Source organism: Camarhynchus parvulus, chromosome 2 (assembly GCF_901933205.1).
Source record: "Camarhynchus parvulus chromosome 2, STF_HiC, whole genome shotgun sequence".
Taxonomy (NCBI): Eukaryota; Metazoa; Chordata; class Aves; order Passeriformes; family Thraupidae; genus Camarhynchus; species Camarhynchus parvulus.
The window spans coordinates 63,821,604-63,839,506 of NC_044572.1; the positions used below are offsets into that span (position 1 = coordinate 63,821,604).

Sequence of the window (17,903 nt, forward strand, 5' to 3'; positions counted from 1 at the left end):
AGTCAGGACTGGGACATAAATGACAGCCCTATAGCCATTATTTTTATGGACAGCAATTCCTATATTTAAATACACACACAAGGCTAAAGTTGTCTTTTTCCATATAATTACTGAAAAATAAAATAAAATATATGTAATCCTTGAATGGGAGAGGATGGTGGGCACTCACCAGCACTGGGGGTACCGGAGCCAAAGGCTGGCTGCTGGGCTGCCTGCTGTCCGAACACGGCGGGCTGAGTGCTGCTTGTCACCGAGCCAAAGGCAGAAGGAGCAGGCTGAGAGCCAGCAGAAAACAACGGTGTGGACAGCGACCCAAAACTCGGAGCGCTTTGCTGCCCGGAGCCTGGGCTTGGGCCAAATGCTGGTAACTGACTGGCGCCAAAGGCCGGGCCAGCAGCAGGCGCTGCAGGCCCAGAGCCAAACAGAAACGAAGACGATGACCCTTGGGGACAGAGAGGGATGTCAGTGTGGGCCCCTTCCCTCCCACTCTCCAGAATGAATCCAGAAACAAAAGGTCTGCTGGCTGAATACTCATCCCAATTTCAAACTAATTGTGTGAGTATATAAAACAGACACTACCTCAGCTACAACAGGAGTTGCATCTTTTCTTTTAAGCAACATAAGAAACACTGTGTTTATGAGAGTCAGACAAAATTAAATCTCAAACGCACTGGCTGCCCCTTCATGTTGCGCAGATAGATTCCTACAAACAGTGTGTTTTAATCTGCATTTACTAAAAGCTCTTTCTATCACACACATGGAATATTCATTCAAACTGGATTTTTCCAACATGCAAAATACAGCTCCTAATTTATTAGGACTAGGAGAACATATATCTTTTCTTTTCAGCAGCTTCACTCCTCTCCTGTTTAAGTGTTTATCATTATCGACTTCTGGAGGCCAAATCAACCTTGCAGTAATCTCAAAATCTTGGTTTAGCAGAGTAATTTTCTATCTATCATCAACAGAGAACCAGCCCAATGGTTGAGCTGCATGGCCAGCAGAAATAATGAAATGCACCTGAACAGTGACTCTGAAAGTACATGGCAGATCTGCTATGCCAAAGGTGCATTTTGAACAGCATTACTAATGCTCATGGCAACAGGAAATACCCTCTAATTGCACCGTAACTTGGAACAGCTGACTTTCTTTCCAAGATGAGATACATGGTAAAACTTAGGTTTGTGAATTTGTGGAGATGTTTGAAATGTGGTGTCACTAACAAAATTACACTGAATGTAAGCAGTTCAAATTGATCTGCTGGTTGTTGTAATTTGGGACTGTTTTCTCTATTTCTGATCCACAAAAAAGTGTGCAAATTAAACTTTTGTGACTGACAAAGTTAAGCCATCAGGATCAAACTAGATTAAGTCTTTCCCTTACAGATTCAATCTTATTTCCAACATCCTGCATGGCTCATAGGAATACAGATAATTTGGTGTATTTAGTCATGCATTCATGCAATTCAGGCAGTGGAGTAACAAATATAAAACATGAAGAAACTCTTGTATTTCTTACTGCTGTCTTCTCTAAATTCCTAGAAAATTAACATGCACTGGCCATGCTCCTTAGTAGAAACCAACCCTTGAGCAGCATTAATTGCATCCCTGTTGAGATACTCCATTTATAGACACTTGTGAGAGAAGGACTTGGCAAAGCTTGACATTATTTCCAGGAATTCAGAGTTTTAGGTATAGAAGTGCAAAAGCAGGAAAGTTGTAATTCACTGACTTCTAGCTGTAAACATTGGACTAACAGTGACTGAAAAAAGAAATTATCATTCCCATGGTGAAAAGCTCCTGTACAAACTGAAATCCAGTAAAGGTTTGTCCTTTACAATAAAACTACTGTGGTGCCAATTCATCCCTAAACTGTATTTCCCACACTGAAGGAAAATGAGCTCAAATTAACATTGCTGAATATAAATTCTCAGTATTTTTCTCTACTTCTATGCATTTAGCCTGCACATTTTCCAAAGTAAAATATTAATGGAACAGCATCTCCTAAGTCTACTACATAATGGCAAAAATGAGAAAACGAAAAGAGCAGCTATTTAAAACATACCTGTTGAATTTGATGTAGTTGTGGCTCCAAAAGTAAATCCAGAATTTGCTGCATTGGTACTGCTCTCTCCTGAACGAAAGAGAAACGGAGTAAGAGTCGAGCCAGTGCTGGAAGATGTGGTTGCTGGTTTGTTCTCTTGAGAGAAGCCAAATGACTGAGATGTTGCAGATTCTGCAGGATTGCCAAAAACAGAGCTGGTCACAGTGTTGCTGGGTTGTCCAAACACAAAGGGAGCGGGAACTGGCTGAGGGTTTGAGGAAGAGAGGGCGCTGCCAAACACGCTGCTGCTGTTGGCTGAAGTGGTGGGTACCACTGTGCTGGCGGAATTGGAGCTCAAGAAGCTGAAGGATGCTCCTTGATCTGAAAGGAAGAAACACAGTTACCACTACGTCACACAAATGGCATTTAACAACCAAGAAGTTTTCACACAGCAATCATCACTGAAAAACTTTAATCCTCCACTGCAAACTTTCAACAAATTCAAGGATACAAAACTGTGCAATATTTGTGAAGTGATTTTTGCACCTTTATAGCAGAAACTGCAGCACAGTGGCAAGTAGATAGAAAGAAGGTATTCCCTCTCTTCTTCCCTTTCACTATAAAAAACAACAATAGTATGAGGCCTCTATACTGCACCATATTACAGATTTTATCATCAACTGAGCTGCTACTACTGAGACAGTACAACTTCTGTGCTTACACAAGCAATGATACAGGTCCCTTAAGGTGTGGCAATTTTTTTTTGTCTAAACATAGTATTAAACTCACTGAAATCTACAAAGAAATTGCCACATATTGCCTACACATCAACAACTAGAACTAAAGACAGGCTGCAGGTAGTATATCAATCCCACAGCTGTTGTACAGTACAGCCTCAGAGGGATTATTTGATAGAGCAGGGAAGGAAGTGAAGGCAAAAGATGTTCTGTTTACCGCAAGTACTGGTTGGTGCCCCAAAGGCAAAAGGTGCCTTTGCCTGCTCACTTTCCTTTTCCGATGGTTTACCAAAACTAAAATTGAATACAGGTTTTGCTGTGCTCTCCTCTTTGGTTTGCTCAGCTGTCCCAGTTGAAAAGATAGGCTGTGCCTTTAACTCTTCATTGTCAGCTTTCTTTCCAAATGCTAACAGACCAGCAGAAGTGACAGAGTCCTGCTTCTCTTCTGCCCTTCCCAAAACAAACTGTGAGGCAGGTGCAGACTCCACACTGCCGAAAGAAAAGCCTCCCTTCGTTGAAACAGTTTCATCCTTTTTCTCATCTGACTTCTTAAATGGCAAAGCAGGTGATGCTGCATCCTTTTCTGCCACAGTTCCAAAAGTGAAGCCACCGACTCCAGTTTTATTCTCATTAGTAGCTATGGAAGAAGTAGAACTTGTAGCAAAACCAAAACCTCCCAAAACTGGTTCCTCTTTCTTTTCCGGCTGTCCCAGACTCGTCGTTCCAAACTGAAATGTTGAAGGAGCCTGACTGCTTGTAGACGGTAGTCCAAAGCTAAAACTGTTACTTTTACTTTCTTTTTTGCTGTCTTCTGATTTAGAGTCTGAGGAAGAAACTCCAAATTTGAAGTTCCCTGAACCAGTAGGAAACTTAAATCCTCCAGTCACAGTGTTGGACGATGCAGATTCGGATGCAATACCGAACTTAAAGCTACTTTGTTCTCCAAATTTAAAATTTCCTGTGCTACTTAACGCTGGAGAAGATTCAGAGGATGATGACGGGACACCGAATGTAAATGATGGCATTGCAGCATTTGTAGACACAGTAGCAGTACCAAAACCTGCAGAAATAAGCAACAATGTCAAATTTGCAATATATGATGCTACATGGATGGGATTCTAGTCTTGGGCTTTCCCAGAGCCAAAACTTTTCAACAAAACACCCCCCACACACACAGACAAGTAAGGAAACTCCACACTTCCTCTGTACACTTCCTCTCTATATCTTTTTGTCATGATGCTCTTCTGTGCAGCAACTGGCTTGGAAAGGCACACAGCTGAGCTCTTTGAAAGACCATGGTTTTTGTCTAAACTCCAAATGAACAATACACATAAGGGCTTGAAACAAACAACTGTGTCACTGACACAAGCTTTCCTCTAAAAAATCCAATCTTTATCTGCAAAATGGGTGTGGAAACATACATACACAATCTTATTTAAGCAATATTTCTAAACAACAAATGGACGGTTTTGCCATATTCAAAGGAAAAATCATTGTACTTAAAAAAAAAAAGGGAAAAAAGTTGCAGAATGCACATCCTTGTTCTTCTCAGTAAGTATTACCTTTGAGCTCTGCTTTGGTGCCTGGCTTTGCATTTTCACAGGCTATGCATTTTGTGGCTTCTGCTTTGTTTTGGACCAAGCAGGCCTCACATTCCCAACTTCCTTCAGGCATCTTGAATTTGTCTAAATCCAGAAAACCTCCAGAAGAAGCAGAAACACTGCTACTGGTCACAGGCACTGAACTCCCTGAAAAAGAAGAAAAATAGTTAATCATCCTGCTTAAATCATACACAAATCTTTTAAGAAATGCTCACTAAATTGCAAAGTGCACAAATATAACAGTAAAGAAACATCAAGTTACGAGTTGATTTGAGTCAAACACAATCTTAAAATGTACAAAATAGAAACACCTGGATTCTTCTTTAAAATCTATATATGAATTCAAGAACAAATTGAACTAGTGACATTTAAACAGCAACTGCAGTTCATAAAATATAGCAACAGAGCCGATTTCAGATGTAAATTACAGGAGCTGTATTGAACTAGAACTACTAAAAGAATTCCTACTGACACACCAGTTACCGGTAGTCAAACTTAGCATCACTCGAGTTAATGATCACTGTCAAGTGATGCAAGGGTGAGAATTTACTACAATGATTCATCAGCAAGTCACAAGGACAGGACACATTCAAACTATATAGTAACAAAACTAAAAAAAGAACTGAAAGCTTCCAAACCCACAACTCTGTGTTCACCACACAAGCTAAACTGCCTTCAACAGCAGCAGAAACCTACTGCTGCTGAGGTGTGAAATCCAACACTTGCCCTCTGACTTTTCTCTCCTGTAAAGGAAAAGATGACAACTTGATGCAGCACCCCAAGAGCAAACTTCAGCTCCACAAGTGTCAGGAGTGAAGCAGACATCCCAAAGGCACAAAAGCATCACATAATTGCACTCTTCACCTACAATGAACCACTGAGGGTGGCATTCAAGAGAGAGACACAAGGTAATTTCTCAAGCTCAAAGCAGTAACATTTCCTAGACAGGAATGGCTCTTCCTTTCCACAGCACATTCAGCAAATTTACGTCCTCCCATTTTACCTGCTTCACTCATCCCCTTGGCAAACATAATGTAACTGCGCAAATTTGAACATATGGTTCTGTTCTAGCACAGGACAACTAGCTAAAGACTATACTGACTTGGAATCTGACTTCACACCTCTGCTCAATTCCACACAAATGCTGACTGCAGACATTTTAAACCATGTTGTGCAAGTACTGCTTCTACCTATGTTCTGAAAGAGGAAAACAAAACCCCAACAAATCCAGTAGTTTTTAGCTCCTTGCAAGGAGTTCATATTTTTCCCCAATGAAAATGAGTCAAATGGTTTTAAGCTAATCAAGGCATCCATTTTAGTCATCTTTTCTCACTAGCTGTAAAGCAAGGTATATTTGCTTCAGTTCAGCTCTGCACTAACACATTTCACAATCGGTTCAACTGATGTGACAGGCTGGAATCTGGGCTGAGACCTCCAAGTGCCTGCAATCACTCATGCAGAGAGCAACTAATCCATCCTGTCTGGCATACAGCCATGCTGCTCAAAGTATTTTTTATATGCAACATATTTTATTCTTTAAAAAATGCACATAGACTAAGACTGAAACAACAGAGAAGAACAAACCTGGTTTCTCAGACTGACAAGCTACACATTTGCTGTCTTCTGCCTTATTTTGTAGAAGGCACACTGAACAGTTCCAAGAGCCTTTTGGCTGTTTAAATTTGTCTCCAAACCCTAGAGTGACTGTTGTGCCAGTGCTGCTGGAGGTGGATGTCACTGTCACTGAGTTGTCCGTGACCATTGGCATTGTCAGAGCAGGCATCACTCCTGTTCCAGGCTTTGGTGTCTCACATGCTATACATTTCGTAGCTTCAGGTTTGTTCTGGACCAGACAGGTATCACAATCCCACGTGTTGGGTGCCGGTTTAAATTTGTCTTCAAAGCCCTGTGTCCCCACTGTGGGGATTGTTGTCTTGGAGGAGACACACGGACTCACACTGACCGTCTGCTTTGTACTCTCAGCAGTGGACACTTTAGCAGCTTCACATGTCACACATTTACCATCTGTGGTTTTGTTCTGCAGACACTGGTCATGTGTGTCAGACTGCCAAAATGAAGATGCTTGTTTAGAGGTGTCTTTAGCTGCAGAAAAGCTACTTATTGCAGGCCTGGTATAGACCACTGTGCTCGTCACAGGCTGTGCTGATGAACAGGAGGGTGATTTCCCAGACATAAAGCCTAGTTTAAAAAAAAGAAAAAGGAGAGCTCTTACTAATGAAGCTGTACCCTGGCTACATGGAAGTTACTTATAATAGCAGACAGCACAAATCTAAACTTAGTGCCAATGGTTACAACTAAATCTAAACCTAGTGCCAACTATACCTTCCAACTAACTGCAAGAGGAAGTCCATGGAAATCTTATCTAAAGGGATGAAATTTCATATGCTGAGCTGGGACACAACAGAACACTTATTTAAAGCTTGATTTAACTCTTCACTTCCAAGAAAGTTTTAAATACAAATCTCATTTCTATCTGCCACTAGACTGGTAGATACAAGGATAAACTAACACTACTGAAAGCTGATGATCTGTTACCGACTGGAAACAATCCAATCTCATTTTAAGACACCATGCCCAATCAAATCAAATATCTAAAGCTATTTTTGCCATAGTAGATGACTCATCTTTACTTAGTAGCTGTACAGCAGTTTGTACTTGGAGCAGCAATCCACACAGTATTACCCTACAAATACTGAGTAATAATTAAGCAATAAAAATTAAGACAAACACACAATTTTATTTTTTTCTATAAACTTGGTTCAAAATGCATTGGGCACAGGCTAACTCTTTATTTAAAGGTGCAAACTTTTCAGAAAACAAGAATCACCAATACGGAAACACTAATGAAAATGCTATAGCAACACATCTTAAATATCAGCACAGTTTAACTGTAAAGCTAAAATAAAGAGTTTCTCTTTTTATTGTTGTATTATTGTTGCTTTGGGATTGTTTTTTCATATTAGAATTGGAATCTTTGAACAGCATGGATTTAGAACCTGATTCTGTTAAATTGCTGAAGAAAACTAATGCCCCTTCACCCACAGGTCTTTCCTTAAATGAAACACACAGTGTATTTTCTCTCACTTAGCTCTTTGCAATATAAAAATAGGCACTGCCTTAAGTTGTACATAGATTTTGTAATAAGAAGTCCTGCTGTATCTCAAAGCTTATGGGAAAGGTCAAGTTCAATTAAGTCCTTTTTCCTAAAACAAAAAACATCGTCTACACAGACTTTACTCATCTACACTTTTTACTCAACAGTTGAAAACAATCATCATGACTTGAAAACCTTTTTTTTGAAGTGAGACAGCCCACTGCTACTTAAAATTTACATTTGAACCCACAGTAACTGACAACGTTTTAGGTAGAAAGATGCGCAACTTCTGAAACACCTTTAGGAATGAAATTATCTTCACCATCCTTAATTTCTGGAGACAGTGAAGGTGAAAGAGGAATGTTTGTAATGCATTTTACAAACATTTCCTTTCCAATTACATACATTTTATTCATTTAAACAAAACACCGATTCTTTGACTAATTCTTTTTATACTTAAATTTGAATTACAACCTAATATGTAACAGAGAAGCAACACATCCAGTTTGGAGCTGCAGTTTTCCCGAAAGGCCCTTGTAGCAGAAGGGGGCATGAAGCATAACAGATGTAGCATTAAAGTCTGTATTTACTGCTGACACTGCCTTAACTGTGACAAGTTGTCTGGGGGTTTTTTGGTTGGTGTTGTGCTGGGCTTTTTAAAAATCAATGCAGCTATATGCAAGTGTATTCTCTGCAAAATATTTTTTAAAAGAGTTCATTATCTCACCAGGGCTTTTTAGAATGTCTAACACACTTCCTTGCTTTAAGAACTTAGCAGGTTTGCAGAACCCATCATATTCTTCTTCTTCTTCCTTCTTATTGCTGGTGCTGTTTACAGTGGCACTACCTTTAAAAATAAAACAAAACCCACCTTTTACAAAGAAATCCACTTAGAATACATTCACATTTGCTAGAAACAAGAATTTCCATGTTTCATTCTTCTTAAATAAGAATCTTCAAAATTTAACCTTATTTACAAGAGTTTATAGTTATAATCTGATTAAAAGCAGACCTGTCACTGAAAACACACTTTGCCTGGAATTTGTAACAAGCTTAGAAATGACAGCTTAACTATTTAACATACAAAAAAGAAAAGAGAATAAGCACTCTATTTGAAATGCTCAAATTTTTGTTACCTGGACTAAGGATGGATGTCACTGGTGTATCAGTGGATCTGGAAAGTTCTGACGACTTTACGACAGGAACACTAAATGTAAACTTAATTTGCTATAAAAAAAGAGGAGAGTTTTTTTAGATTTTAAGTTTAATCAAGTTTCACATACAAATAACAATCTGAAATCCAGTCTTCAAACTTTTGGTGGCTGCTGGGTAAAAAATTACAAATCAGAAATCTATACATTTGTTTGTCCCCTTACCAGGGCCAATTCTGCTTTACTGTTCCACAGTATTCTACTAAAGCCTTGAGAAAATGTTGGGATTTATTTACTTACAGACAAGGGAGGTAGCACTTCCACCTCGGTAGATTTCACAATTGGAGATGAAAATACAAATGTAGGACTGCCGACATTACTTGCTGGTTGTACCTGTGTTTTCAAAAGAATTAAAGTTTGTATCTAAGAGAAAAACGTCCCAGTGAAACAACAGCAGCTACCTGAATACACTATCCAACAGATATTCTGCAGTGAAGTTGAGAAGTCTGATGTTTGATCTTTCTGATCCACAGCTAAGAGTCATAAGAGAAAGCTTGCCAGTGAGTGTATAAGATAGAAGAAATCATATCAAAATATGTCATCCTCCCCACCCCCCAATCTGAATAAAACCCTGTTTAATTCAACAGGTTATATACTCAGGTTGGTTAGTTTCATGAGCACCACAGAAAAAGTTAACATTCAGCAAGGAGGACGTATACTCACCCTGAAAAAGTATTCACAATATACAGCAAAGATTTACCTTGTTCATCACTGCTTTTGAGACAATGCTGGATGATGAGGAGACAGCACTACTGGCAGGGAAACTGAAGTTGAATGTCGGCAGCGATGCAGTACTGATGGGCAGGGGTACTTCAGGTAGTTCTTCTTGCTCCATCTCCTAGGTGCACATTTTAATTTTTGTTAATTTTTTCTTTAAAGAAGTTGCACAATCTAGTTTTTCACTTTCTTTAGAGATGTTTTAGATTTCAGGCTTCCTTTAAGAAGTTGTAAACTTTAGTTTTTCACAAAACCTACTGCCCTGTCCCCCCATTAGTTTCTTAACAAAGTTAAATGTAGCAGAGAGATCTATAGGCAAGCAAGTTTTCAAAAGGAATCCTAACCCCCCACAAAAGTCTGCCACATCATTTTTACTTATGGCAGGCAAGTTTCTCTGCAATACTACATCCACGACCTGTCCAGTAAGAGGTACTGAAAGTAAGCTCAAAATTGTTACCTGAGCAGAAGAGAGAGGCGCACAGGTAAGATTTATTTTTGGTTTTGTCCTTTAATTAACAGAGATCTAGAAAGATATAACCATTCTGGGATTCTATTATTCCCTTATCTCTTTAATTAAGAGCACAACTCCATGGCAAGTAAGAAAGTATTCCTCTTGCAAAATTAGGTAGGACAGCTGACAAAGTCTCTGAAGTCACTTGAACTTGGAAAAACATAATATCTTAAGAAGGATGTGTGTTCCTTTGAGTACCAAAACCCCCAAACTAAACCAAAGCACAGAAACTCAAAAATGAAACCATGATGAGTGACATACAGGATCATACTCTGGTAAATCTAGTCAGCATCATGTATCAGGATGCAAATTTAAAATTCAGAAATCAGTGTACCTTAAAAACTTCTGCTCTTACCCTTGTCTTTCAAACCCTTTGATTACCAAGAGCAGAATGGTTAGAGTTTAAATGGGAATAGCCAATCTCTTCAGGATTTGGACAGTAGTACCAATGTCTACTCAGAAGTGATTAAGCAGGGATGCACTTTGCTACTACAGACATTTAATGTACCCCACAGATTATATATTTCAGACATCTGATCTGAAGAGTCTATCACACCTTGATATTGAGACCATTTCTGTTACATTCTCCAGCATTTACTACTTCTTCATTTTTCCATCAGCCAGAAGACCAAGTTAACCTCTTTAGATTTAAGAGCTAGTAGTAGGCCTCTTATGCAACACTCAGGCAGAAAAATAATCCTTGGGATAATAATGACTATCATTGCATTAAATGGAGTTTCCGCATTAAAACAAGGGAAAAAATCCTTCACAATGAGTTTGAGCAAGTGCCAAAAAATTGTGAATGATCATTACCAAACATGCAAAACACTGTCTTCTGCTTCAGGCTCTTGGCTCATACCTTTCTACATGACTTACATATAAACAAAACCAAAATAAAAAATCCCTTTTTTTTTAATACTTGGCACTTCATTCCTTTCTAAAACCTCTACAAATCTCTACCAAATTTATTCATTCAACAACTAATAAGAAAGCTGATAGCATGAAGAATATCCAAGATAATACAATGGAAGATTTTAAAAATATAAAACCAAAGTTGAAGCACTTACACAGATAACTAAACTGGAGCCTGCTCTGTAACCCACAGCCAAACACCCACAAAACTGAAATGGCACTATTGTAAATTACTATGAAGCTACTTATCTCAGTAATCACAGTGAGATCAATTAACCTGAGAGACCCTTACCAGTTGTTGTTTTTGTCCAGGTCTTGATGCACAGTATCGCTCCCTTTCCCTTCTCATCTTGCCACAGGCACTATCCATCCTTCCTCCTGAAGACAGACCGTTGGATGCAGGAGTATCGAGTTTGGGGTAGCTCAAATTGCTGGCATAAAATAAAAATACATAGGTTGAGAAAGGGGATTAAAAAGAAAGAAAAAAGAAAAAGGAGGAAAAGCCCCCAAATTTATCAAGTAATTGTTTCAAGCTATTATAGCCACCATTAATCCTAGAACTGTCGTGTGGGAATTAGAATCGGAAAAAAACATCCCACAAGTTCCTAAATGCTGGTAAATAGCTGGTGTTCTAAACAGCAAAAGATGAATAAGAGCAGCAGTGAGAATAACATACATAAAAAACAGTCACAACATCCATAAATGAATGATGACTAAGCCAGAAGACCTGAAATAGAAGAACTGATTTAGATTGTTATTTATTTTCTAATCTTTGCTTTTAATAGTCCAGACAGTGGATATTTTGACTGCCAGTTCTCTGATTCTGTGATGAGCATGTATCTCTGAAGGGACATAAAAGAATAACTAAAAATATACGGGCAGGGGGAAGGCGTGTGCGTGCGCACAGGAAATGCTGCCAACAGCTCTTATGGAATTGAGAGGCTTAAACTTGTGTGGCAAGAAAATATGACCGAAGCTTCATAAGCAGCTCTGGCTTTCCTGAGGCCATCAGCAGAACCAGCAGAGGTGTTTGGGTGTGCCAACATTCCAAAAGTCTATTTAGACATGAATACAGATCCCTTTTGTAAGGCATACAAAGGCATTTCTCTGTTCATGACAAAAGCCTAGATCTAAACCAGAAAGACTCCCTAATCCAAGTGGGAAGGGGAAACAAAAAACAAAACAAAATCCTCAAAACAAACAAATGTGCACCTCCCCCACCAAACAACAAACCAAACCAAACCAAAGCCACATCCCAAAACAGAAGTGAACTAAGGAATAATAACGATAAAAAGCAGCACGGAGCATGGCATAATGATGAAGTATCCCTGCAAAAAATTACCATATCAAGCTTATCCTGCAGCCAATCAGTCAGTCATCACAAAAGTTCATTGGATGACACTGGAAGATACCAGGTCGAGTGTCTAGAGGACTGAGGAAAGTAATTGGTCTAAATCTCTCAGATAGTTGCAGACATCTGCTCAGCACTGCAACCACTGAGAGGAAACCAGATCCGTAAGGCCATATGCTCAAACTTTTCCCTAATCCAAAGTGACAATCAATTTGAATTATGACATAAAATCTCATGTCAAAATAAATCTTTATTCAGACGATTATAGTATGCCTATGATAGTCCATATTCCTCTCTTCTGTTAACACTTGTCAGCTTCTAAGGGGCAAAGACAGCGCTGTCTTCAAGGAAGTCAGTCCAATCTACAATTCTGACACTGGTTTAAAAACTAAACAGCCTTTGTTAGGCTGAACAGAGATGTACACCAAAGTATTGCAGGTTAGTTGCATGAAGAGACTCTGGCCCTTATTAGTTTGTATTCCTACTCCATAATACGACAATCAATAGAGACTTTATAAAAGAGTTAAAATAAAAGGACCATCTAGTCTTAAGCCAGAAGTAGAAACACAGCAGTAAAACTTGTGAAACAAATGAAAAGCAGTAACAGTTTCCTTCTACATGGAGAATGGAACTGCACCAAAGAAAACTTGGAACAGTTTGAATACCCACAATTAAAACCTAACACCTGTTAGCACCTCTGCCAAAACCAAACATGGCTCCTCTAAAGTCAAACTATTAGACTGTAAAACAAAGGGTTGGCTTTAGGGTTTTTTGCAAGCCAAAGAAAGCCCAAGGCAATGTAAGAATTGCTTGGAAGATGAACACAGAGCAAACACATTAGCAGATTCCCTAATACTGTTATTTGAAAGGTTGGAATCCTCAAAAAAAAGGATATCTTCTGAGTACACAGTGCCTTATTTCACCCAAAAGATTAGTTCCCCAGAAGGGAGAGTCATCAAAATTATCTCAAGTCATTCTATGCCGAGCAAGCAGCATAATGCAAGACAACCTCCTCAAGAAGAAATACAATTATTAACTCTCTCTTTTATTTTTTTTTTCCAGAGACAAGCTGGCATTTGTCTTCAGATGACTCAAAAGGGCTTCTGTTTTTCATGAAAACTCACAGAGCAGACAAGTGCCTTTGTCATGTAAGGAACATTATAAAGCAATCTTCCTCTAGCTTCTTGTATGAATAAATAACCAAATAAATAAATAAATAAAGAAAACAAACAAAACTCCAAACAAACAAAAACAACACCACAAAAAACCCTAAAAATTGAATTTACTCCTGAACTGTAAGACATTTCACATTATAAAAAATTTTCCAGAAAGAAATTCCTGGGCTACAAAGCCTTCAGACTCCAAGTAATTATTTAATTACCTTACAGTAACAGCTGCTCCCCAAATGAACACGAAGTTGCACAAGTAGTTAAACTCATAATACAATTTTTCCACTTTTTCTGTTCCATTTTACTGAGAACTGTTCCTGCCCCTCCAAAAGAAGGTAAGCGCGCAGACTGTACTGACAAAGCAGGGGGGGCTTTCTTCTTTCATGTGTTTTAAATTAATAGATTTGTCATACCTTTCAGATGATTTTACAGGCTTTTCTGCAGGAAAACTCTCCTCCATCATGTCCTGCAAAATAAGTTTTATTTATTTCAAGATTTATCTGAATATATTTATAAACAAAATGCAAAGAGAAGTCAATGAAACACACATTTTGTGCTGTTTTGGTTATTTTATTTATTTCACTAAATACACCTCATCTGCTTAAGCTTGGTTCCTAACTACCCTGACTACCCACCTAATCTCCAGCCCATATATTTAATACCTGGTCATTCTTACATTCAGAATGATACCAAAACCATGGATGATTTTTTTTCTGAAAGAGATACCAGTATTGTTTTAAGGAAAGTTTATCAAGGACTCCATCAACACCAAAGTGATCAGAATGGGCAATTTAAAAAGCAATCTGAATTGGTAATTGCTAGAAATCTCACTTGGAGCCCACAGTTCACCTGAAACATTTTATACACAACATCAGCACATTCCATCAGCTTTCTGAACAGCAGCATATGTAAAGGAAATCTGTGTTTCTGCATTTTAATACTCTTTCACTGCAAAAACCGTGGCCCAACAGCACACCACCACATTCTGAAAATAAGCACCAGCCACTTAGTATGCCAAAGATACAATTATATTCATAAAACCTCTCAATATCTCTTTCACAATGCTTCCCTCTGTCTTTTCTTAACGCTTACCTCAAGAATACTAGTGGTGCTCTGGCAAAAAAAAGCACCTTAGTAGACCTGGTTAGACACATTCCAATTTTGCAAGAAGCAGGCAAATTAGGACACGAAAATTTGCTTACTTGATGGTCTGTATCTACCCTTTGGTGAATTTTTCTGGAATTAGTAGCTGATTTCAGAGATGGTTTAAAATACGTGATCCGACTCCCTGTCAGGGAGATTGGCTTTGGTGTCACAAGTTTCTGGACAGGAGGATGTTGCGAATCCACCTTTGAAAGGGAAGCAGCAATCAATTTATCCTTGCACCCACCTGACTTACCACAGCATTGACTGATGATAAAAGTTACAGAACTGCAAACCTCCCACCAGTCTCAGCACCCAGTGAAAACTATGTGGAAGTGTTGAAAATATTTAGCTTGCAGAAGGAAATCACCAGAAAATGAGTTATAAAATCCAAAAAGCTACAGGAATAGTCAATGTCTGACTGAATCCTGTGTCAAACTTTGGCAGTTACTTCACAGAAAAAATAAACTATATTCCTAAAAGCACAATAACTCATGTTACAATATGCTCCCATCCTTTCCACTCCTCTGTCCTCACTGTGATTTTTTCACTGACTAAATCCATTAGTTTAATACTGAAACTCTTAAGCAGAGTTAAACCAGGTTCTGGATCTCTCTTTTTCCTACGTTTTCTTCCTTTGAAGTTACATTAAAAAAAATTGTGAAATATTTTAAAAGAAGTCTCATTAATGCACGTTCCAATGTTTTAGATTTGCATCTGATTCTCTTAAAAGTAATGGTCTGACTTTTCTTGTCAAAGCTTTTTTACAGATGAAGGCAAATTACTAAACAGAAAGCACTATACATTCTGCAAAATTGGCTTAACTGAATAGAGAAAGAAGTAAGACCCAAAAAGGCCCCATGATATATCAAATAATCTGTAGCCTTGGTGATAAGAAGAGTGAGACTTAGGATGTACCTACTATTTAAATTTGTATCAACAGATGGCTGTGCCCCAACCCAGGTGCAGAACTGCATGACCTTCACATGGGCCCAATTCTTCTAGAGCTTGTCCTGGTCCTTCGGGATGGCATCCCCCAGATGTGTCAACTGCACCGCTCAGTTTGGTGTCACCTGCAAACCTGCTGAGGGTGCACTCAGTCCCAAGGTGGATGATCTGGCATTTGGATTTGTTAAATTTCACCCCACTGATGACTGCCCAATGCTCCACTCGACCCCTCTGCAAGGACTCCTGTCCCTCAAGAGAGTCAGCAGCATCTCCCTGTTTCATACCATCAGCAAACCTGCTAAGGGGGCATTCAACTTCTGCCTCCAGACCACTGAGAGGTATTTGCACAGCACTGGCCCTAGAACTGATTCTGAGGAGCACCACTGGTGACTGCTCACCAGCCAGATGTAGCCAAATTCACTGCAACCTTTTGCATCCTGCTGTTCAACAAGCTCATTCCAGAGCTGGAAAACTTGCCCAGAAAGATGCAAGAGGGACAGTACCAAAAGCCACACAAAAATCCAGGAAACTACATCTGCCACCTTATCTTCACATGCCAGACAGATGACATTATTGCAAAAGGGTATCAAACTAGTGAAACAGGTATGCACAACAAGTAAAAAGTAACACAGTTACATGTTCAATACATTAAGAATTATTCTGTCTAGTGTAGATCCTCAAAATAAGAAAAATACCACAAAAAAACCCCACCTGTAAAACTTCTGCCTGAGCGTCCAAGTGTCCTGTCAACCATTTGTTTGCTTTAGCAAAAAAACACAACACCCGCTTCTGGGTACATACAATCCTGTCCTCTCTTTTCATCAAGGGCTACCCTTTCTCCCTGCCAAATTTTATGAATTCTACCATTATGACCTAGACAATTTCTCTATTTTTACCCAGTGACAGCTGTATGCAACATTCACTTTCTGACCAATGCCAGGGTCTATGCTGCAAATCTGGTAGATCCTTTTAAATGCCTCATCACAGGTGTGGTTCTGCATTTTAATGCAGAATCCATATCAATTTTGTTCTCAGTTACTGGGATAATATTTAAGAGGTGGTAAAAAACTTACATGCTCTACTTTTCAACATTCTTGTAATTCATCATATGGCCAAAGACAGTACAGAAAATCTCAGATGTTTATAAACTCCTAAGTGACTGCAGAATTAATTATACTTCTAACCAAGCCAACAGCACAGAAACTTTTAAAAACATTCTGTTCACTTCCTCATTACAACAGCAGATTAAAAGTTTGCATTGAAGAAAAAAACATTTTTGTTCCTTTGGTTGCTGGAGCTAAAAGTGACTTTTTATGGTTTCACAATTTAATAAATATCATACTCCAACATTTTTTAAACAAAACCAAGGAAATAATGATTTACCACAGAAACAATTCTGTGCTACTTACAAATAGGAATGTAGGAGCATAAATTTACAGAAGTAACAAAATTTAATGACTGTCCAATTTTCTCCTTGCCTTGAGCAGTAATGAAAAATTGAAGTATTTATTTTTTGCTTAAAATAAACATGGAAATCTGCACAAGATCTGAACAAATCAATCAGTATTTTTGTATTTCTTTTTATTTCTGCAAGAGAAAGCTTTCCTGGAACAAGAATGTTAACATGCAACTTAACTCCAAGGTGCAGGCCTAGATAAAACCACTTTGTGTGTTCTAGAGACATTGTTCTTGATATATCAGCACACCATGACAAAAAGATAGTAAGTGAGTAATTACAGTCCTTCATCCAGTGTGAACTGAAAAGATATTTTTAGCAATTTCCACACAGTCAAGGCAGCTATAACTCACACTGAATTCATGTGTGTGCTGTCATTGAGGTTTGTGACATTTCTTTTAAGAGCTGTAAAGCAGAGGAAGTTACCTATGACAGCTTAACATGTCACGGGTCTTACCTGGTTTTGTCTGGATTGGAAGCTAGTCATATTCAGCACACTCCTGTCCACAGGCTAACAGGGGAAAAAAAGGGCCAAAATTAGAGGATGTTTTTTTCCCTACAAGAGGGTTCCATCCAACAAAAACACGGGGGGGTTGTGATCAACTTACAGAAGACAGCGGACTAGAAACAGAAGATGGAATCCTTTTAGCATCCTGTTGAAAAAACAGGTGCAACAAATTAAAGCAGACATGACATCAAGTAACATCTTCATCCTATACTGGCACATTCGCTGTGTTTTTCAAACACATGGCATAAAACATTAAAAGGAGCACCCCTTACCGCCAAAGGGCTTGACATCTTCTCCAATGTCTGCAAGATGCGCCGTGCTGTGGAACTTGTCACACCATAGGACTGCACATTTGCTTGTTTAGCTTTCATTTGTCTTCTTATTGGTGGCTGAAAAATTAGCATTGCCAATGTTACAACGGTGGATTCTGAGTTACACACGTGTGGATTTCATGCCCTATGGCTGCACTGGTGATACAACC

At 38.8% G+C, this 17,903-nt stretch overlaps 1 protein-coding gene across 3 annotated transcripts in view; it reads right to left on the minus strand.

Annotated features, from left to right (window-relative positions):
* NUP153 (nucleoporin 153) overlaps positions 1 to 17,903 on the minus strand; it is a 45,536-nt gene that overhangs the window by 5,026 nt on the left and 22,607 nt on the right. For 2 of the 3 annotated variants that reach the window (XM_030969285.1, XM_030969264.1), the window contains exons 6-20: positions 17,695 to 17,811; positions 17,523 to 17,567; positions 17,372 to 17,425; positions 14,570 to 14,716; positions 13,781 to 13,833; positions 11,140 to 11,278; positions 9,408 to 9,545; positions 8,948 to 9,040; positions 8,633 to 8,723; positions 8,224 to 8,343; positions 5,966 to 6,580; positions 4,343 to 4,528; positions 2,998 to 3,840; positions 2,065 to 2,424; positions 170 to 442 (exon numbers count right to left, since the gene is read on the minus strand). In XM_030969285.1, coding sequence (XP_030825145.1) covers positions 170 to 442; positions 2,065 to 2,424; positions 2,998 to 3,840; positions 4,343 to 4,528; positions 5,966 to 6,580; positions 8,224 to 8,343; positions 8,633 to 8,723; positions 8,948 to 9,040; positions 9,408 to 9,545; positions 11,140 to 11,278; positions 13,781 to 13,833; positions 14,570 to 14,716; positions 17,372 to 17,425; positions 17,523 to 17,567; positions 17,695 to 17,811 — 3,274 coding nt within the window. The remainder of the gene's footprint in view (positions 1 to 169; positions 443 to 2,064; positions 2,425 to 2,997; positions 3,841 to 4,342; positions 4,529 to 5,965; positions 6,581 to 8,223; positions 8,344 to 8,632; positions 8,724 to 8,947; positions 9,041 to 9,407; positions 9,546 to 11,139; positions 11,279 to 13,780; positions 13,834 to 14,569; positions 14,717 to 17,371; positions 17,426 to 17,522; positions 17,568 to 17,694; positions 17,812 to 17,903) is intronic. The other variant, XM_030969274.1, reaches the window with a different exon arrangement.